The sequence below is a fragment of the Hydractinia symbiolongicarpus genome, chromosome 7 (genome assembly GCF_029227915.1).
Source record: "Hydractinia symbiolongicarpus strain clone_291-10 chromosome 7, HSymV2.1, whole genome shotgun sequence".
Lineage (NCBI taxonomy): Eukaryota > Metazoa > Cnidaria > Hydrozoa > Anthoathecata > Hydractiniidae > Hydractinia > Hydractinia symbiolongicarpus.
This window is the reverse complement of record NC_079881.1, coordinates 5,901,788-5,924,274: the sequence shown is the minus strand read 5'-3', so window position 1 is coordinate 5,924,274 and position 22,487 is coordinate 5,901,788. Positions and strand designations below refer to the sequence as shown.

The 22,487-nt window shown below is 34.7% G+C and overlaps 2 protein-coding genes across 2 annotated transcripts; both read left to right on the top strand.

The window, feature by feature from the left end:
- Positions 1–859: 859 nt before the first annotated feature.
- LOC130648924 (luc7-like protein 3) lies at positions 860–11,973 on the top strand. The gene is made up of 10 exons (XM_057455054.1): positions 860–962; positions 6,038–6,152; positions 6,237–6,303; positions 6,562–6,601; positions 7,332–7,470; positions 7,602–7,670; positions 8,638–8,724; positions 9,038–9,205; positions 9,414–10,142; positions 11,751–11,973. Exons 2-9 carry the CDS (start codon positions 6,054–6,056, stop codon positions 10,122–10,124), a joined length of 1,380 nt encoding a protein of 459 aa, XP_057311037.1. The 5' UTR covers positions 860–962; positions 6,038–6,053; the 3' UTR covers positions 10,125–10,142; positions 11,751–11,973.
- Positions 11,974–12,106: 133 nt separating this feature from the next.
- LOC130648929 (NFX1-type zinc finger-containing protein 1 homolog) lies at positions 12,107–21,985 on the top strand. The gene is made up of 10 exons (XM_057455060.1): positions 12,107–12,739; positions 18,358–18,420; positions 18,712–18,858; positions 19,135–19,230; positions 19,761–19,874; positions 20,179–20,292; positions 20,433–20,693; positions 21,175–21,309; positions 21,493–21,585; positions 21,708–21,985. The coding sequence occupies exons 2-10, from the start codon at positions 18,363–18,365 to the stop codon at positions 21,815–21,817; spliced, it is 1,128 nt and encodes a 375-aa protein (XP_057311043.1). The 5' UTR covers positions 12,107–12,739; positions 18,358–18,362; the 3' UTR covers positions 21,818–21,985.
- The last annotated feature ends 502 nt before the right edge of the window (positions 21,986–22,487 follow it).

The window sequence follows — 22,487 nt, the reverse complement described above, 5'->3', positions numbered from 1 at the left end:
GTCAAAACACATTTTATCCAAATAAACCAGTAAAGCCACAAAAATTACACACAAATAAAATCAGTATCAAAGCAGCATATAACCAGCAAATATGAGTGTAATCTACAATTTTGTAACCATACTTACTGGATAGCTAAATTACTCAGCTTTTTTACACAATTTATTTTAATATTGTAACCCACGTTACAAAATATTTACAAAATATTTACAAATTATGGGATGGTTCAAGTGTTTCATCATTAAACAGGTAATCTTTTTCATGGAAATGCTGATTTAACATTAGTAAATTAATTAAACTGCATGTGCCTTTCAATGTATATTATACTGTATCTCCAAATTAAACTGTGGCAAGCGTTTAGCTAAAATACCATTTAATTAAGTGACTTTTCTTTATCCCAGAATGTCATTAATTCGTGTGTTCCTGCCGAAATGAGCTAATACTGAACTTGATCATACATGTATATATATGAGCATGACCCTTATATATTTATATATGACTCTTTGATAGAGACATGAAACGCAGACTTAAAGACTTATAATTATAGCTAGCAAAACAGTGAGTTTTTAAGAAGCAAGTTTTCCATGATGTTAGGTAGAAAGCTAACAGCTTAAAGCAGTTTACGAAAACGGCAATAAGCTAATCAAAAGTAAGACCGAAACCAAAATTTTAATTTGAAAGCTGGTTCTTCGATTCAAAAAAAAAAGAAAGGCTTCTGTGTGAGATCATCATCACCAACAACAGCCGAAAGCAAATGTTACGTCCGCAATATTGAAATTCTTGCAACTCGTATGATCAAAACAAACATGCGCACTCAAACTTGATAAAACGCAGCAAAACGCGCTTCGGTTTACTTACCAATGCCTGCCTATTTACCAGTCCTAAATCAATCAAATCAAAATGGTGGTGTTGTGTTAAATGATTGCTAATGTCTTGTGTGCCTTGGCGCACATGTGTACCCCTTGTATGTATATAGCTACATGTTCTGTATTTATATGAATAATTAAAAATAACCTTCATGGGTATTTATAAAGTTTTGTGCGTAGTTTATTTTCAAAGGTTTTCCAGAACCTCGTTAGCTAGGCAGTCAAAAACTGCTAGCGAAACGCTCTATTAACTAGACGTAATTCGCCTATTTACAGAATATTGAAGCCTGACTTTGGTAAAGATTGTCTTATAAGCTTCACAAAAACATAGCTAGCTAGCTATGTTTTAAAGGTAGCTAGGTGTCGTCTTTTTGCTTTTCAGCAGTAAGCCCTTTTTGGCCTTGTCATTTGCATGGCAGAAAAAAAGATGCTAGGATTTGGTGAAATGATGTCTTTTCCTGTGGATATCTTCTCACATAAACATCATTGAGGTTATGAACTATTATTGAGTGTAGCCAGATGTTGATGCCTTCTGATTTATTTGAATTCATTTAAAGTCCTAAGACTGCCTTCACGTGAAGAAATGGGCTGATAATAACTTTGCTTCGCCAGTGCCCCCATCTTTTTTCCTGCTACACAAATGCCAAAGCTGAAAGAGCTTACCGCTGAAAATGTAAATAACTTAAGAAATTGACATGATATTAACTGAATGAATTATTACACCTTCTGGATCTCCAAAGAGGGTGCCGATAAGCCGAAACGCCCGCATATATACGGGCGAGTTCAGGCGACTTTTCAAATAAAATTGGCGGTTGTCCCCCGAAACCGCCCGCACTTTCCCGAACTCGCCCGGAACATTCCCGAAATGCAATTCCTTGTAACAAACCATGCGGAGGATGGTTGGGAAGAAGGCGCTTGATGAGAAAGGAGTTGATAAAGTTTATATATAAGTTATTTATAAAGTAAACTTGTTCAAAAACCATCAAAAACAGTTCTTCTAAGAACTTCGCTACGAAATAGTAAGTTTATTTTAATTTTTATAGTTTTTTTGAATCATATATTAGTTTCTGTTTTTTTTTCTTTCGGGCATAGTTCGGGTCTATGCAGGTTTTTTCGGGCGAATACTTGAATTTTTTCAAAACGCCGAACTCGCCCGAAAACGCCCGCACTTTTTACGGCGTATGCAGCTTATCGGCACCCTCGTGATCTCCACAATGCAGTTTTTTGCTAAATAATCAACGTGAATGGCATATAAGAGCTACCGGTGCTTTAAGCTGAAAGCATTCTGAAAGCTTAAAGTGCCAGGTTTTTTCGTAAAAGTTAGAGTCCCGTTTTTTTTGAAGTGATACTTAGAGAACTGTTTTTTTTTTGTAAAAGTTAGAGTGCTGATTTTTCTGCAGTGATACTTAAAGAACCGTTTTTTTTTGTTTTTTTTGTAAAAGTTGGAGTGTCAGTTTTATTGCAGTGATACTTAGAGAACCGTTTTTTTCGTAAAGTTAGAGTGCCAGTTTTTTGTAAGATACTCATTAGACATAGAGTGCTGGTTTTTTGTAAGATACTCATTAGACTTGAGTGCCTGGTTTTTTTTGTAGGTGAAAAGGTTACCTTAGAGTGCCAGTTTTTTTGTAGATATATTAGAGTGCTGGTTTTTTTCGTAGAGACAGTAGACTTAGAGTGCCGGGTTTTTTTTGTAGGAGACAAGGTTACCTTAAAGCACCATTATTTTCATAAGAGCCAGTGGACTTAGAGTGCCAGATTTTTTCGTGAGACCTAATAGACTTTTATAACACCGTTTTTTTTTCAGAAATACTTAGAGTGCTGGTTAAAAGTTTCTTTAAAGAAGACAAGTAATCAGTAACTTATGAAACAAAAGGGGATATTGGAGTAATATGCAATGGGAAAAGTATTTAGAAAAGAGAAAGAATCTCTATTTTGCCTTTGTAGATTTAGGGAAAGCTTTTGATAGAGTGCCACGCAAAGTTATTTGGTGGGCTATGAGAAAATTGGGTGTGGATGAGTGGCTAGTTACAATGGTACAGTCTATATACACCAATGCTAGAAGTCGTGTCAAGATTAACGATTCACTTAGTGATGAATTTAGTGCAAATGGTGGTGTACATCAGGGTTCTGTACTTAGTCCTTTGTTGTTTGTTCTAGTCCTAGAAGCGCTACCAATAGAGTTTAGGACAGGTTGTCCATGGGAGTTATTGTATGCAGATGATTTGGTTCTCATAGCAGAGTCGATGGAAGAATTAGTTGAAAAGTTTGAGAAGTGGAAGAAAGGACTAGAAGAAAACACGTGAAGACAGCAAAATCCAAAGTCATAATTGGTAGCATTGCAGCCAAGTGTGACCTTATAGTTGGAAAGTGGCCTTGTGGAGTTTGCAGGAAAGAAGTTGGTAGTAACTCAATTTTTTGTCAGACTTGCAAGCATTGGGTACATAAGAAGTGCAGTAGTATTAGTGGAAGGTTAAGAGTTGACATTCCGTTTGTATGCAAGCGTTGCAAAGGTGAGATTATAGAGAATAAAGTATTTACAGCTTTAATGATGTACAACAGTGGCTCGTTAGAGATAGTTAAGAACTTCTGTTACTTAGGTGATATGTTGGGCAGTGAAGGGGGTGTTGGAAGATGTGTTACTTGCAGGATAGGTTCTGCTTGGAAAAAGTTCAGGGAGTTACTTCCTTTGTTGGCTAGCAGAGTCTTGTCAATTAAGGTAAAAGGTAGGTTGTATGAGGCCTGTGTAAGAAGTGTTATGTTGTATGGTAGTAAGACATGGGCAGTGAAGCAGGAAGATCTTGACCGTTTAGAAAGGAATGATATGAGAATGGTAAGGTGGATGTGTAATGCCAGTCTGAGAGACAGAAAGGGATCAGATGAGCTAAGAAGCAGGCTAAGTATCCGTAGAATTAAAGATGTTATCCTATCCAGATAAGAAGATTGAATTGGCTGGGGCACTTGGAAAGAATGGAGGAGGATAATTGGGTAAGAAAGTGTAGAGACTCGATAGTTCCTGATGATGATGATGATGATGATGATGATGATGATGATGATGATGATGATGATGATTTCACACAATTTCTAACAAACTGTGAGAATTGCATTACTGTAAAAACTTATTCAAAAACATTTAGCGTGATAACAGCCCTAATCATTAAATTCTGTGGTGCATTATTTGTCATAGTCATAAACCCCACCTCTTACATTTATGATAAAGGGGCATCCTTGTTGCATAGTTCTATGGAAAACATTACAAAATAAATAAATAAAAAATTACTCCCAATGACGTTCGCAATCCTGACCCACAAGATTTGAACGACCTTCCTCCGTAAACCCATGCATACTTTAATTTGTAATATTTTTAAATCAGGATTTGTTTCTTTTTTAACCCTTCCCTGTGCTGCCTTTATGGTTCTACAATCCCTTGATCCGCAATTCAATAAAATTTCTCTGCTTATGCAAGCTAATTTTTTGTTGTAGTTCTTCGAACGAAGAGCACAGCTGACCTTCCGCAATGAGAGCAATTTTGGAGCCGGTTATAAATTTACTAATTCTTTACTTAAAGAGCCGGTACCATTTCTTTAGCCACTCCGAATTTTCTAATTTGGTGAATACATCATTCTTTTTCTGCAATATTTGAAGTGTACTCTTATTTAATTTTTTAATTATATAGATCAAAATCACCAGACTGAAGACAAGGATGGCAACCTGTCGAAAAACCTGTATATATGAGGTTGCTTGTGACTTCTTGAATAAAATTTGTGCTTTTTGGCTGATAACTCCTGAACTTACCCAAATTATTTTGGAAATTTAAAATATATACTGCTTTTAGCTCCATTGACCCAGCCACAAAAACGATAACCTTTAATAATTATAGAATTATGTGACTACTACATAATATATATAAAAATATATTTATCAAGCAAATTGTATCAAGTGAAGCTTTTTTGAGAACTTAAGGCTTGATTTCCCACCGTTAATGAACATTCTTTTCAGAGTTCTGAGATAAAACATGGTGCTTTAAACAAAACCTTCCGAAGTCTTTTGCGTACATCACAGCACTAGCATTTTAGGTCTTTTTTGCTATTCTTAGAGGCATTATTCCGGAGTGATAGGCCTTGTTTTTATTTTTTTATTTGGCTGAGCAAAATAATGTAAAACAGATAAAATGGTGGTTTCATAACAACTTCAATTATCAGATTATAATCCATTGCCAATAAAATAACTTCTTCCACTTGTGTGCAACTGCAAAGGTTATGCAAGGTCCAGGGTTTTTTTTAAATAACCTTCAATGTTTTGCATGGTATAACATGAATATGAGAGGCATTGTGCAGAGGCAAAATAATAGATATTAAAAATTTCCTACATGAACTTCTGCAATGCAGACAATAGTGAACTGGGATACCAATTCTTCGAAAAAGTGTTCTGCCGCTTTTCCCAAATTGTGCAATTATATATAAAGGTAAAGTAAGTAATTTGGCTCAGTTTTGATTTTAAGAGGTTTAACTAGGGTCTCAAAATATTGAATTATTCTAAATAGCTTTTGGGGTACTGGTAGTCTAACATTGTTTTCATAATTTGTAGAATCACCTCATTAGCAGTACAAAGTGACTAAAATTTTTATTCCAAAAAGGAAGGCATAATTAAGTTTTTACTGTGTTTTGGTGATTCAATAGAGTCATGAATATAACTACATACCCGCCAAGACACTGATACATTGCACATCATAAAAATTAAAACTAAATATAATAAAATCCTTTATTTATTTATTTATTTATTTATTTATTTATTTATTTATTTATTTATTTAAAATCTTTTAAGAGGATTGTGCAGTATGGTTGATTGTTGCTTAAAACCTTTATAGATTTTGGATTTAGGCCAACCAACATGGTTCATTGTTAATAGATATGATACAAAGAAGGAACCTGTTTACTTTGATTTTCAACCAAAAAGTTTAAACCCAGACGCCTCTTTGTCAGTTGTCTTACCAACTATTTTTTGTCTCATTCAGAGCTAGAATATGTACCATAATTTATTAACACATGGAGTAAAATGGCTGTTCATCATAGATATCCTTTATATTTTTTGTTCTATTTTTTTTCCATGACAATATATTTGTACAACGTCTCAATAGCTTTACAATGCCGTTTCTCACTTTTTTTATCCAACTTAGGAAATTACATATAACAATGGCAACAGCTGCACAACTCCTTGATGAGTTAATGGGTAAAGATCGTAACCTTGTTCCAGGAGAAAAAAGTGCACAAGTTCACTGGTCACATTCAGATGTATGTTGTTTTGTTTATTTTCATAATTTTCATAATTTACATCTATTTATATTTTATTAATTGTACAATGTTAATTTTTTATAGTGCTGCAAACATTTTATATGTGGTTTTTGTCCACATGATCTATTTGTCAACACAAAAGCTGACTTAGGTAAATTATTTTACTATATTTCTACTGTATGAATTAATATGTTGTGCATTGCCATGTCTTAATGTTACAACAATGACAATGAAATATAGTTAAGGAAAGGATTTGATCTGTGGGGCTGCATCAAACTTGCAAATTTTAAACTGACAATGCTGGAATTGTTAAAATATTTTATCATTAGAAAAATTACGAAGATCTTTATTAGATATTCTTTGTAAGTAAAATTATTATAAGCACCATGCAACATATTTTGTATTTCAGGTCTTTGTAGTAAAGTACATGATGATCAGTTGAAATTAGAGTAAGTTTAAAATTTAATCTAACATTTGAGCACTTGCTTTGGTTCCATAAAGATTTTGAAAATCTTATCAATGTCTCTATAATAAATTTGGCAATATTTGTTATTTAAATCGTTTGTTTAAATTTGTGTTATTTTTTCTTGTTTATGTTACAATGCATTTAACGTTTTGGTTTCATTTAAAGCACTTGGAGTTTTTTTTTTGAAAATTTATGAAAATTAAATTCTGCAAAGTATCACCAAAAAATTATTCCACGAAAGTTTTAATACTTTTTTTAACCACAAATTTTATATAGCAAAAATGTAAAAAGGTTTTAGTTGTGAAAATAAATTCTGCAATATTCTTAAATAGGATCTACCTCTGCTGATCATAGTTGTCATAAATTCTAATAAAACAAGCGAATGACACAATTTAAACTCTGAAATTATATAAGGAGTTACTTTTTTCTTTGTTGTTGAAATTTATGATTATCCTTAAAAATAAACTCCACAAAAACCACTGAACTAAACAACCAAAATTATTCCACAAAACTACAAAACTGCAAAAAAAGATTTTTTAAGTCATAAAATTAATAAGAAATCAGGTTATCATAAACCTATTTGGAGTTTGTTTCAGAACAAATCCAAAAACCACGGTTTTTGGATTTGTCGATCTTTCCGGTTCTCTTTAGTAGGTTTATCTGTGTATAGTTTATATGCGTGATATACATTTTAATACTTCAACCTCTTTTAGGTATGAGAAAAGCAGTAGATTTGGTAAAATGGGATATGAAGAAGAATATCTTCTGTTCCTCACCCAAATTCAATCAGATGTTGAACGTAAAATACGAAGAGGACACGATAGGCTACAGATGAATAAAGCCAGAGAACAAGTAAGATTTTAATGCGTAATAATAATATATATAGTTATAAACCCAAATAGATTTTTTAGGGGTTTAAACGATATTGTAAACTTGAAATTGTGTCCTTAGAAATATTTTTATATGAGATGTTATGTCTTTAGGAGCTTTCTCAAAATGACAGTGACAAGACAAAAATGCTTACAGATCATATAAATCAACTTCTTGAAGAGGTATTTGATTTTCTGGTTATTTATTTATTTACTTTTTTTTACTTTTTATGTTTTGATGTTTTTCACTCTTATCATCCTTGTTTCTTTAAAATCAGCTTAGGAATGACTGCTTAATCTTATTCAGGTCAGTATTTAAGACTCTGAAAAGATCAGGGGATGAAGGTGGGGATCTGAAGAAGCTCACCTAAAGTGGCAAAAAAAAAACATTTTGAAGGACCTTAAAGGAAAATTAGTGTTAAAAAAGTTTGGATGACATCATTTAGTCCAAGATGATATCATTATATATTTTCTCTGAAGAAAGGCATAAATTGGAACAAACAAGATAAAAGTTGCAAACGATTTAGATGTGTAAAATTACTTAACAAGGCAAAAAAGCCTAAAATATGACTTTGAAACATTTAATTTTAATATTTAAAGAAAAAATCTTTGTCAAAATTATTTTTGCTGGCCACATCTGTTAACCGACAAGTCACTATGGCTATTCCTTAGTTGAAAATGTAAAGTCACCAAATTTTAACCCCTAAACAATATAGAACGGTAGAGGCTATCCTGTTTAAATAAACAATCTTACAAAAAATGTGAAGCATGCTATAGATGGCTTAAGAAGAAATTTTTTGAATGTCATACAACAAAATTAAGATGAATTTTACTGATAAACATTTTCAGTGAACGGTACCAAAGAAGTCGATTTTTTATTAAACGGTCACATTAGATTTCATGTTGTTTATAAGTTATACTGATACATGATCGGTTATTTGATTATCTGGTGTAGTGAGATTTGTGGAAAATGGTTCATAATCATCCAAAATGCTGGTTAATTGACTTTTTGTAATGCCTATGTTGAAAATTATGTTTGACTTATGTTTATATTTAGTTTGAAGTTTAAACTGCCAACATTGAGATCGGAGAATTACTAGAAAATTCTAGTGAAGTAACAGAAAATGTATATATTATTGTCTTTGTTTAGATTGAACAACTTGGATCTGAAGGGAAAGTAGAAGAAGCCCAAGGCGTTGCGAAATTGGTGGACCAATTAAAAGAAGAGAAAGAACAGGTAAGAACATTTTATGTATTTATATTACTGTATTCTTGCTGTAAAGTAGTGACCAAAGAACCTGTGTCATTGAAAACAACTTTCTTCATAAAAATTATAAGGACAACTGCTGGAAAACTATCGAAAAGAGCTGAAAAGTAAATGTATCAGAAATTGGGTCTAAGCAATACGACAGGGGCACAAAGTAGTTTAACCCTATTCGGTTCAGGAGTTTTCCAACATATCCTGGCCGGGGCGGGAAGTGGAGGGAGTGGGGATTTAATGGTAAGAATTTAGTTGTTTTTTGCAGCAAAATTTCCTGCTTTTTTGGTAGGGTAAAGCAAATGCTGGTGTTGCTGGCCAAGAGAAACAAATGGAAGTATGCGAGGTGTGTGGAGCGTTTCTGATCGTCGGTGACGCACAATCGCGCGTCGATGATCATTTACAAGGAAAACAACACGTCGGCTATGCGAAAATCAAATCAACAATAGAAGAATTAAAGGTAGCGAATACGTACTAACGGTTTGTAAAATCGTTCCTTGTGATGTAATTACTTTGTATGCTTTTAGCTCGCGTTGTTTTTAATGATGCTGATATAGTATCTATTACACGAGGCTAACTTCTAAACTTAACAATTTTCTTCTGTACATTGTTGTTTAAGCATATTTGTTTTTGTTTTTTTGGTTTACTCTATGCGTTGTGTTGTTTAGAAAAAGCCGTGGTTGAAGCGAAAGAAAAGCGACTCAGAACAAAAAGAAACCAACGAGAAAGAACGAACTGAACGACGACGTTCAAGAGATAGGTCGAGAGAAAGAAGACGACGCAGTCGATCTCGAAGTAAAGAACATCGGCGTGAAAGACGTCGTAGTCGTGACCGAAGCGATCGCGACCGAAGCGATCGCGACCGAAGCGATCGCGACCGAAAGGATCGTGACCGAAGTGATCGTGACCGTGACCGAGATCGTGACCGCGATCGAAGAAGTAGTCGCGATTCAAGGCGCAGCTATCGCAGTCGAAGTAAAAGTAGAGACAAATCGCGCCGACGAAGAAGTCGCAGCAGAGATAGATCGAGTCGTCGAAGCAGTAGAAACAGTAGTCGTGACCGACGAGAAAGAAGATCATCGCGCGAAAAACGAGAAGGTGAGTCTGATAGTCGAAGATCAAAGGAGAAGTCAGAAACTAAGGAACCAGAAGAGACGTTGAAAACTGAAGAAACGGAAGAAGTGTCGAAAATGGAAACCGATGTTACAGGTGAAAGCAACAACATACCGAATGGAAATGACGAGGGTATCTGCAAAGCGGATTCCACCGTGGAAAATGCAGTTGAAAGTAGTAATAATACTGACGGTCAGACTCGTGACGTGGACAGTCCTGCAAAAGATGAACTGCCTAAGGAAGAAGAGGTTGAAACAGGCAATTAAAGAAGTATTTCTGACAAGGTAAGTTAAGACTTTGTTGATCTATGCGATGCTAAAATCGTTTCCTGTTTTAAAACGTGACTTCAAATGTGACAATATTATATTGTATTGCGTTTAGCAACACGGTAAGGGGAACTCTGTCTTGATGCACCGATAGTTTCCGAGACCAAAACAAAGCAAATAATTACTGCTTTTTCCATGTATTTTTTCTTAAAACTTAACCACCCTGCCGCGACATAGTTCTACTTACCGTGTGTATTTCGAAGACCAGAAGACGCCAGGCAACCGAGGTACCGATAATTTCAAAGCATTTCGTACCTTCTGAAATAGCTCTGCTAAAACGTTTCATTTCATTTTCATTTCACAGAAAATTCGACTTAATAATCAAGCAAAATTTGCTAGCAAATGAAAAGGTAATCAAGTCAAAAAAGGTACCACGCTATTCTGTGTTGCACTTTCACAAGATGACTTCTAGAGCTTTTATTTCTTTATCTATCTCTCAACTGCATTACCTATCTACAGCGCAAGTTTAATTTCTTAAAAAAGTTTTCCTAATTCCGAATTCTTCCTTCTCTTGATTTCATAAAATTTAAGTTATGGCAAGGTATGGCCAGACATTTTCCGGTTAGAAGGGGTGATAGTTTACCGAATGCAGAGCACGGAAAGCTGCGTATTGTGCAGAATAACAAAAGGCGCTAAAACCCTCCATGTGTTGTTTCTTTGAAGAGTTTATGCTAAGTCCAAATACCGTGTTGTGCATTTGTTTCTATCGCATTTTCTAATGGGGCCTCAATCGATGTGTACTTGGAATTGGTTGGTACGTATTGGTGAGAGTCTGGTAACTAATAGTTTCATGTAACAGGTACATTAATTTTAGTTGCAGGTGTTTGTTTACATTATGTTTGTGTGATTTTTCTTATATACTATTGTATCTTTTTATATTTGTTGTCATACTAGCAGTGAGGTCTGGGAACCAGAGGGTCCTCAAAAAAATTAGAAATCTTCGAGAAAATCTAGCGACTATTTTTTCATAAAGGAAACTATGTAGTGAAGATATCGCTAAAATCTAAAATCTCCTGATTAACCTAAAATTTTTGATCAAAACTATTTATTCCTGTAACATTCTTTATTTGAGGACATGCGTTCTATTTTATGTCTTTTTTAGCCTTGTCTCCTAAGTTTAAACCTATATTGTAAAATCTCCTAAATTTGTAAAATGTTAAATCTGCGGCCACGCTGTAAGAAGATTTCATAACGAAGCGTAGAAACTGACTCATTTTGATCTTTAAAAAAAGGTGAATAGGGGAAGAATAATACACTTTTTTAGAAAAATTATTTTGGAAAAATGTTTTGGATAAGCTCGTGAAATTTTTTTTATAAAAGTGGAGTCAGATAAAGCTGGGAATCAGACTTTTATAAGTTATTATTCTAAATGTTAAAGCCTCTATTTTTCTAAGGCCGTATATGCTCCTATGTAAAAAATGCCGTTTCGGAATATCTAAAGAAGAAGTTAATCTGATAAGGAAATAAAGAATTTTTTATTGACGTTAAGTCAAGTTGTCTGCTTTCCATCGACAAAACAAAGAATTGCGGCATAGAGTTAAAAACTTTTAACCTTTTATTATTTAGCCATTGCTGTCAAGCTAAGAGAAGTCGAATGTCAACTCTTGCAAACGTTAAGAGTTTCTCAAAAGATGCCATTGAAAATTTTGTAATAAGGTATGGTTTACACTACCTTACATATGAGGATGTACATTATTTCGTTCCATGTTGGCTGTAAAGCTCTGGTTACACGTGCTAAGAAATGTCTTTTGTAAATTAGTTGCAGTGGTTTAAAGATGATAAAAACAAACACGTGGCTTTTTGTTTTGTTACCCTTTTAATTAGTAATAATAAAATATATGTATATATATGCCTTTTGAATTCTTTTTGAACTTGTGCGAAAATAAGGTTGGTGTTATCTTCTTAAAGTGGTATATTTCACTGTTAATAGCTACACGTTTTTTCACACAAAAAAATTTTTTGAATAAAGCCTGGCCTCTGTTTTATATCTTCATTTCAACAAGAGTTCTGTTTTTAGCAAAAGGCCTGTTAATTTATAAATTTTCTTTTTTAATTTTTCAATATTTCGGACATATTCAGGCGACGAATAAATAAACAACCAGTGGGAACACATCGGCGATAAAGTATGGGCGATAAGCCATTGAGCGATGAGATTCATCGCCGTAGTGTGAACTTAGCTTTAATAAGCGAGAAGATTGAAATAAATAGGGGGTTGAAAAATTCTTGAACTATTTATATATTTTTACACGTTGAAAACAGCAACAAAGGGAGTTTTTAGTTATCTTGAAGGACCTAATTGAATAGAATGGGTGAAGTTTCTTACCTCATATTTTTAGTCCCGTTTAGATTCTCAAGTAAAAATAATCTTTGTTCGAGTTCAAGATTTTACACGTAGATCTTAATCCTTGCGTGTTTGTTTTTAATAACTGGCAATGAGAATGCGTGATGTCATTTATTTCTGCCATTATGAATTCACTTAAACCAACAGTCGAGTTTAAGAAAAACAGTTTGTAGGCTGAAGAAGTTGTGTTGAGGTTGCAAGGAGAGTAAAAAAGGTATTTGCAAAGTATTGTACTAATTTAAATGGAATTATCTTTGTTGATTTATGACAAGTCGTTAGCGCGAAAGTAAAAGCAGGGAGATAAAGAGTTCTGAAATTATTTTCGAGTTTTGTCGATCCTACCACCGATTTGATAATTTCATTTAAATATGCGCGATTGGACGATTATAGCACCGGGGTCTAGGAAAATTTTAGATTTTCAGAAACCAGGAAAGGAGCCTCGGCTTACAGTAAATCTTAAAAGCGTAGAAACGACGATATTGTTGTATGCGACAAAAATGTTATTCAATAAATAGTTCCAGTCGACAAAATAAATGTTACCGAATAGTTTCAGCTTACGAATTCTCTTTCAAGTAACAGAACAACCTAAAAAGGTTCTTTTTTTGTAAAAATAATACAGATTTGACATCCATAGCACTAAATGACATCGAGAATATTACATACTGTTTTTAGTATTAATAAATTAAAAATATTTTTTTCTCAAAAGTCTTAAAAGTATTAAAAAATAACGAAAGCCCGGGCCAAAATACTCAGATAAAAATGACGACACCTCGACTAAAATACCCCGCCAGATGAAAATGACGAACTATTTGAAATTTTTGACCGATGAAATGAATGTCCGACCGATGAGTCTCTACAACTAATGTGATTTAAAGCAACCTTGTTTCTAGCGCCCTCTGCATGTATATAAGTTTTTCAGGTAGAAAGCTTTGAGTATCAGCTTGTATTGTGACCCGACCAAAAACACAATAAACTTCCTCGAGTTCAAATAATCTCTCTGTTTTGCTACTTGGTGCAAAAGTCAGTGCCATGCGAACAATGCACGAGGTTAGGGAAGTCTATTACCACACTTGCTGTTATTTTAAACTGAGACAACTTCGTCCCTAGACAACCTCGGTCTGATTTGTACTGCAACATGGTAAAACAAAAAAACCGAACCAGCTCTGTAGATGCGTAAAATACCGATACTGTAGAAACGACGTACCTAAGTTTATGTTCCCTTAATTAGATTGCGAAGATACATCTTTAAAGCCAAAGAAAAAACAACTAACAGGGTTGTTTGAATAAGCGTTCCTGAAAAATTCAGAAAGTAAAAAAGCTCGATTAATCGTTAACTTAACAGTTTTTAATTTTGCGGTAGATAATTTACTATTTTTTCTGCTATTTAATTAACTGGCTTCGCTTCAATGCTGTTTCCAAAAATACATATACTATTCCTTTTAAAGTAAATATTTAACTAATATGATCCAAACATTTTCACTTGACGCATGACCTAGTGTGAAAATACATCTAAAAGCAAACAATGTCCAGTTATTTTCAGGTCAAAATTTTTTCTAGGTGACATACTACTATAGATCTATATTACCTACAAGCCCTCCACAATAAATATACGTCCACCGAACTCGAATTTGGGTTTGTTGACATACTGTCCTTTCCATTGTGTCAATTTCTATCAAAAACTGCATGTGCTACGTTGAATCTGAAATAATACTCTACGTCTGGAGGTAATATATTGGATGTGTCAAAGAATGTTGCATTTTGAAATTCTTCCCACTAATAGTTATAAATATTTAAATAATTTTTCTCTAAAAGGCATACCTACTTTGAACTAGTGAAGGTTTCTTTCATTCTCGTCGCCAGAGCGTTTTGAGATTAAACCTAACTTTCGAGGTTTATCTCAAGGAGCTCTGGGAACGAGAATGGGTTTCTTTATCATTGCATGTAAACGAATTAACGTTATTTGCGCAGATCCACAATCGTAAATGGTTATTCTTGTTTATGTAAGCACGCCTCATTTCTTCAATTTTCCTGAACTTTCTGGACCTTTACACAGATTGACTTATAATACAGGCATTGCGAAAACCAACTTTCGTATTCTTGATGTTGTTCGCTTTGTATATCCATCTGTCAAATCATTCGCAGCCTATTGGTTGTAGAAATATTGCAAGGTTATCCCTTTCAGTAATTTCGCGAAATAGCTAATTATCTATATGCAAACATATATCCAGGATTGTTTCACAATTATATTAGTGTGTTCCGTCGCAGTCGCCAGTTTTATGTTTAACCAAAAGTAACCTGATTAGCTCGAGGGTCAGTGTATTGTATTGTCGCAGCCCCTTAACGAATGCCTGCTTTGACTGGGCGCCCATCTTCCAGAAATAATGCCCTGGGAACAAAGTTGCGAGACCCCAAAATATAAAAAAACTTTAATGCGGTTCTTGTTGTTTTTTGTTTGCATTATCAAAATGACACATTCGACTCGTTTTACAACTTCCCTTCCAGGGCTTATCAACACCTACGATGACAGCCTATGAGGATTTATCATAGGCATTTAGAAGAGGTCTGGGTACGAGGTTGTTTTTCCTAGTGACTTTTTATTCCAGAATAAATAAATAAAATAGGTTTTAGCTGACAGTTATCGTCGCCCAGATAATCCATGATTCACAAAAACGTTAGGTAAACTAATAAAAGTCGATTTATACGCGCTTTAACTTTCATCTTTTCTCCCTATAAACTTAACTTGCTTGACGTCATGTTTTACAATCGTTGGAAATCATGATCAAATAATAAACTGCGAAAGTCAGGCATACACTTGTTGTGATTGTTAATATTGTGTTTTTAATAGATGTAATCGGCTAAAAACTTGATTTGTTACGCATGCTCTCAAATACTTCAAATGCGTCATCGAGATTTCAAAATAACATGCAAGTTAAAAAATAAATATTTGGACGATACTAGATTAACAAAAACAAACTTTTTATTTATCCGCTGGATAATCCAACATTATTAAATCTATGAAATACAACTCATTAATGAGATTCCTCTTTTTGGAAAGTGTAGACTGTATCAGAAGTTTTAGATGCAAATAATTCTTTGAGCACGTTACATAAAAAAAAAAGTTCACTTTTATTTATCAACTTCGTAACCTGGAGACGAGGTTGTTTGTACGTAACACTTGAAAATCTAGCGGTGTATTTTTCGTCAATCCTACTAAAGGGCGTGAGACTTTGAACGTAAACAAGCGCGTGTTTTCATTTGGAACATAAAGATATGTGTATCTATCCCAGGCATAAAGATGTGTGCATTTATCCTCGCCAAACTCCATCAATCAACCAAAACCTGTGTTTTTAAGTAGTCAACATGGTAATCTTTTAAATCTTCTGGAATATGATAAACTGATTTTTAAAGGGGAAAAACAGCTGTAGGAATCTTGTAATCTTTCTGGAAAATCCGAAGTTATATAGTGGCTTAAGTACGTTTGAAAATTCATTCTGTTTTTTTTTTGGAAGCGGTTCCTACAAAGTGATTGTGTAGAGCATCGCATATAAAGGTGCAGTTAATTTTGATGTTAGCAGCTAAAATACTATTTGTAGGAAACTTTAATGTTGCCCCATGTTGGAAAAATCTGAACATGCTTAAACTTTTCTGCTGTAGCCACATTATTTGCGTTTTAATTCACAATACAATTGATTTAAAAGTCATTCCAAACTTATGGCAAAATTTAAGACGTTTTGTCCGAAATTAATGTTGAATTTTTTCGAAGTTAATGTAACAAAAGTTTGTTTGTTTTTTCATAATACAGCGCAATTATAATCGGGAATCTAGCGCAATAATAATCGGGAATTCAATGATAATCAGGATTGTTTAGATTTTACGTACTGGGAATTTTAATCTGTCAATATCTATCAGATAAACCGACAAGGAGTTCTGTCTAAATAAAATGTCAAGGATTTACGACAAATCAGATCCTCATGGGATTTTGACCTCGTGGGAAAATATTATGTTGGCCAGGCTTAGAAAGGTTAAGAAAAAAACTTCCGTTTGAGGCAGGTACAGAAACATTTTCCGCTGGTATGGTTGTGTGTAAGCAGAAATTCCAAACAATTTCACAAATGTGTTTCAGACTTTTTTTCCAGTTTCCATTTCTTCGCAAAAAGAGCGGAAAAAGCATGATATAATTAAAAGACCAAAGGGTATTTGATAGCAGCACAACCTTGTCCCCAGGGCTTTTTAAGCTTTTCATCAGAATTCTGAGGACGTGTTCAACAACAAAAGAAAATTAACTAAGGAAAGTGTTCGTGAAGTAAAAATCTGGCTGACCTACGAATTATCTATTACTCATCTTAAACTGTTACAAAAACAAGATTATCTGCTTATCTTGTATGCAAGAGATTGTGTTTTTGATAGTTTCTTAAAATTCACTGATAGATAGATTAAAAGTTTGTCAATACTTCATTCCTTTTTTAACTTTTTTAAAATAGCTTATAACACATGGCACGGTAACGAAAACGAATCCTGAACAGGGGAGCTATGCTAGGAAACCATTTCTTCAGCAGCCTTCTGTTCGGTGATGCGAGGTACGACGGTAAAGATACTGGGAGTAGCCTGGAAAGTAAAATGTTACTTGTTACGTTCAAATTTTTTTATGCATAAAAGACAGATGTTTTTTTAAGTACTTATTTTTTAACATGTTCAGCTTGAAACTGTTCTTATTTCATTCTAAATTTTAAGCATTTTCTGTTTATTTCACAATACATTACATATTTCCAAGAAAAAATCTTATAAGTTTGGCAAATCGCATAAATGATTCTGCGAAAATGCCCGCTTATTTTTATCGAAATATCTATTTTTAACGCCTCAGTTGTTTTTTCTCTCCCTAAATTGTTCCAAACTACCCTCCACCCTAGAGTAGAAGTAAGTTGAAGATATATATTGTTGGTTGTTATTCTAACATCAAAGATCTTTATATATGTGTTTATAAAAACTCCTTTTAACTGTTGAAGGTGGATCGATTGTGTTTTAACTGAGAATATGACGAAGCATCGGTGGTGTCCATAGTGTTTGTTTGGTTATCTATGGTATACTAGTCGTTAGCCCGTGGAAAAATCCACGGGTTCGCCCGTCCTTCTCGCTACCTGCGCAGCTAAGCTACCATTTTGCGTGACAGACGGGCGGACGGACGGACGGACAGACGTATACGGGTATTATAATATAGATCAATGACAAATGAAAAATTTACCAACAGACTTTAAGCAAGTGTTCTTCCGCCATTTTGCACTCTTCTTTCTTACCAAAAGGCCATAGTCCAAAATAACAAATTTCTCACACTTCTAATTCCAATGATCTGCAATAATGATAACGTTATTGTTATCACTCAAGTTAAAGCGAGTGTACTCGTGGGACTTAGTGACGGCTTGCTGTAATTGACAAAAATTTAAGTAACCAAAACTTCAGAATTATATTGGCCATCAACTTTCATGATTTTGAACAAAAGAGACAATTTCCAAACGATCTGAAGACAAAGGCAACACTTATTTAAAATAGTGTCATGAATTAAATTAGAGATATAAGTACTTGGAAATAACATTTATGTGTGTCCAGTGACTGTGTCGGTCACGTAAGAATGATTGGTACAAAGTGAACGCGTCGATTTAATTTGATTGGTTGTTTACACGTTACATAAATGAGGTTGGCTTTTCTGTTTCAAATAAGTCGTAGCAACAGAGTAGTTTGGTTTCCAGTTGAACATATTATCAAAGTCTAGGAAGTTTTGTTATTTACAGAGCCTTTGAGTTAGTTTAGTTAATAAATTATGCGATATATCTATTTTAGGCAACATGCAGTACACTGTAATTTCCACTATCTTAATTATGCAACAGCTAATTATGCACAGAGGTGAGTATTGCAACAAATTAGTGATGTCCAGAAGAGCTATGTCTGAAGGGCGAAAATCCTATGGGTTTTTTCACCAACTAATGATTCAACGTCGTCCCCAGGGCATTTTGCAACTTTTCTTAACTTTGATTCCAAGTCCTGTTGTCTTTTTTATATATTTTGACACCGGAGACAATAGTACTGCGGACGAGGCTGAATTCTTCTGACATCGAGATAAAAGAGATACAAGATGCCTTAGGATAAGGTTGCTAATGACTTGTATAGCCAATGCCTGAAATTCTCTTATTGCAGCTACAGCGAACGATGTACCAGTCACACCAAAACCATGTAAAGATACACTGTCAGCAAAATCCTGTCGCAGGTTGTCCGAGCATCGTGTGTGTCTCTCACATAAAAAAAGAATGAAAGTTTTTTGTCCATACACATGTGGATTTTGTAGTATGTGTTTTCGTTTTTACCAACCTCGAACCCAGGGCATGTAGCGGTTTAACATGACCATGAAAGCTATCAAAAATAATAAAGGCACTGGGTTCAAGGTTTATTTTTATGCTATACGCTTTTTCTCATATTTTTCCTATATAATGCATTTTTTCGTACCGTTGTCAGCATGATCTATTTGAACCACTCAGCATTTTTCAGTGATGATGCGAAAGCCACAAATTATTTTTGTTACATAAGACCGTCAACTTTGCATCAGTGGTTTTTATTTGATAGAAAGAACTGGAAAATTGGAATGTCAGCAGACACCATTTGGGTGTTGTCCTGATCGTGTCACACCTGCAAAGGGAAGAAGAAAGTGGGGATGTCCTGGTAAGCTCTATCTTATATTTTATACATACAACCCCATAGCCCCGTCAATTGAGGTAGCTCCATCGATCAAAATAGTTCTAGATAGCCCCGTGAATTAAAATGTTTCAGAAAAATTCATCAAGTAAAGTAGTTCCACATAGCCTTCATCATTTAAGACAGATAGCTCTGTGAATCAACATGAATAGTTTGGAAAGTTTCAATTTGTGTAATCGATTCTTGAGAAAAGAAAACAAATGTGAGAGTGATGTAGCAAGAAAGATGTATGAATTAATCAATCATGCCTTCAAAAAATAAGGACAGAGAGGGAGCTATGTTTATTACTATCTCGCATGTTACTATCTCGCCTGCGAGGATAGTATTGGTCTTCAACTTTTAAACTAACTAACTATGTCTCAAATGGTCAATTGCAACATCACAGATTTAAACTTCGTACCTACACTACATTTAAATGACGTTTCAGGCCAAAATTGGGATTGTACTTTTTTATAGCGAGATAGTTTATGCAGCGCCTGCATCTTGTTTCTGTCTAGAAAAATGTGCAGATGAATTGAATGTGGGCATCTGCAGATCGATGAAAAGAAGTGGAATTTGTCAAAGCAAATCAAACTACAAAATGAAGTGCCTCCATACTTGTCAAATGTGTCGTAAGTATCGTAAAAAGGCACAACATCGCTAGCACTCTTTCTTTCCTTTATCTCAAGACATATACTCGACAAGGGGCGTTTTTTAGTCGCTTACAGTTACAAAGTTTTTAACGTTTTTCTCACAGAAGATAAGAAGTGTTGGTTAATATTTTTTATCCCAGAATAAACAATTCCTTTTAATAATTTAAATAAAAAACGCTATCTATTGAATCTTCTTTAAATTCTTATAATTCCGTATCCCAACCTTTCAAGAATAGGGGTGCTTATTAGGGCTTGCTGTAGAGCTAAATATTCTCGATTTTAGGTAAGTGTGTGGACAAGTCACCGAAGAAATGTAGACATATTGTCAAATATAAACTTTGTCATAAGAAGAAGTCGACTGCAATGAATATGTGCCGAAAATCCTGCTCATTTTGTGGTAAGCCTGAAGGATTTTTTTTTATTCTGACGATATTGCTTCTACTTGCCACGAATTCTCTTGACAAAAACCTAGGAGGGTCTATTCTTCATCATCCCAGCAAAATCAATGATATATAGTAAACGAAGTTTATATTTCAGGTGAAAGTGATCCGTGTTACAAATTTGCTTGTGAGAAGGACCTGAGCTGTCGTGTTGATCACAATGGAAAGCCATTTTGTGCTTGCAATAGAAAATGCCATCATGGTGACCATTATACGGGTATGTTGTGTGGCAGTGATGGGAAGGAATATGATAGCCTGTGTAAACTGAAGAACAGCGACTGCAGTAATGTAATCACTGTTGTGAATTATGGAAAGTGTATGCAGGCTAATGTGGTTGCAAGACGACTATTTAAAAGAGGTTTGTAATACAAGTTCGTTCCCAGGGCTTTTTTACCAAGATCATTTTCACGGGCGCCGTCAAGATTCGTTATTAGGGTGAAAAGGACAGAAATAAAATTGATATCAAGCTTTCAACTTCTTGCAGAGACTTTTGAGCTTCTTGAAGGCTGTAGGCTTTTTGGGAGTTCTATCGCCACGGTGAAAGGTGTTGGGATTCGAAATCATTATGCTACTATTAAAATTACTGAGGTAAAAACCCCCAGAAGCAATAATGATGTGAGTAAACCTCCATGGCATGCAGCTCCGTGTATTTATACCTTAGCGAACAGTGTAATGTGCCAAACGCCATTCAGTAACGCTTCTGCAAGATATATTCTCGCTATTTGCTTAGGGACCTTCAGTCACGGTCACACTTTCCTACGATTTACTTTTTCACAGATAGAAACAAATACCTTTGTTGTGTCGCAACCACATATTATCAGATAACATTATTTTTTTAGGCATCACAATGGAAGCGTTTTGCAATCAGGCAAAAGATAAACCACATTGTCACAAACTGTCATTATCTCGTAGTGTTTGCCAGTTGCGACGTGTGATGAAAAAATGTCCACATGCCTGTGGATTCTGTTACAAAGGTTTTATTTACTTCTACATATTTTTCGCTTACTTAGGCTACAATTATGTCCATAGTACATATCCCATCGTTGTCGTCAGTGTCTATTACATAGAGTCGCTACCACAGTGCCACAATCAAATTCATCAAAAAGGAATAAGTAGGAATGAGGTTGTTTGCTTACTCATGTAAGATCTCTATTTAGGAACACCTTGCCAGTATACAGAATACGGATGCTGTCCGAATGGTATTTCTGCAGCAAAAAGTAGAAACGGAGGAGGGTGTCTAGCAAAGAAACGTAAGTGTCGATATTTGTTGCTGGTTGTTGTTTGCTTGTTTTTGTTGTTGTTGTCAATGATAGGGATTATTTCAGCTTTCACACGAATTATGTGCTTTACGTGTAGTTAATTTCTTTTTCAGGATGCAAGGACCAGTCTCCACGTTTCTGCAAGCGTTTCATTCCAACTTGTGGACACAGCAAATACAGCATGATTCACTATTGTTACAAGACATGTCATTATTGCGTCTGACCACGTATAATCATGCTGTGCAATATGATTGTGGCACGTGCGACCACTACAAGAATGATGGCTTTGCTATATGGCAACATTGACTGTCATAGAGACAAAAATGAAATAATTGTAACTTTTATCCACTGATTATTTTGTATATTACATATTACTCTCGTTTCTGGGGTATTTGCCTTATCATAAACTTGATGGGACTTCCTGTGATAACGGTTAAATGCAAGAACCCTGGGGATGAGGTTGTTAAAAGCAGCAAATATTAGATCAATATTTGGCAAGGATGTGAGAAGTTGCATCGACATTCGTCAATTTCTGAGAAAACTTTGTCCTAAATCAGCAAGCCATTATATGTTGGTAGTACGAAAAAACATCACGGTAACCAACTGGTGAAACGACCTATACTTAAGTTTGACTTGGCTTTGGCATTCACGCTAAACGTAAAAACTTCATCAAACTTTGGGAAATTTTGTGCCCGGGAAATTTAAAACCCTAAAGGTAGTCCTCATTATGTATCGAGTGCGTAAAACCTCCAACCCTCCACAAAATTAGTGAGACAAATCTCCCTTCCCATCCTCTTATTTTGGTTGGTGTGTGGCAATGTCGTCCAATTTGATTTATGAGATCAATTTTATATTAAAAGATTTGGCATTATTTTCAGGAATTATTTTTTGAT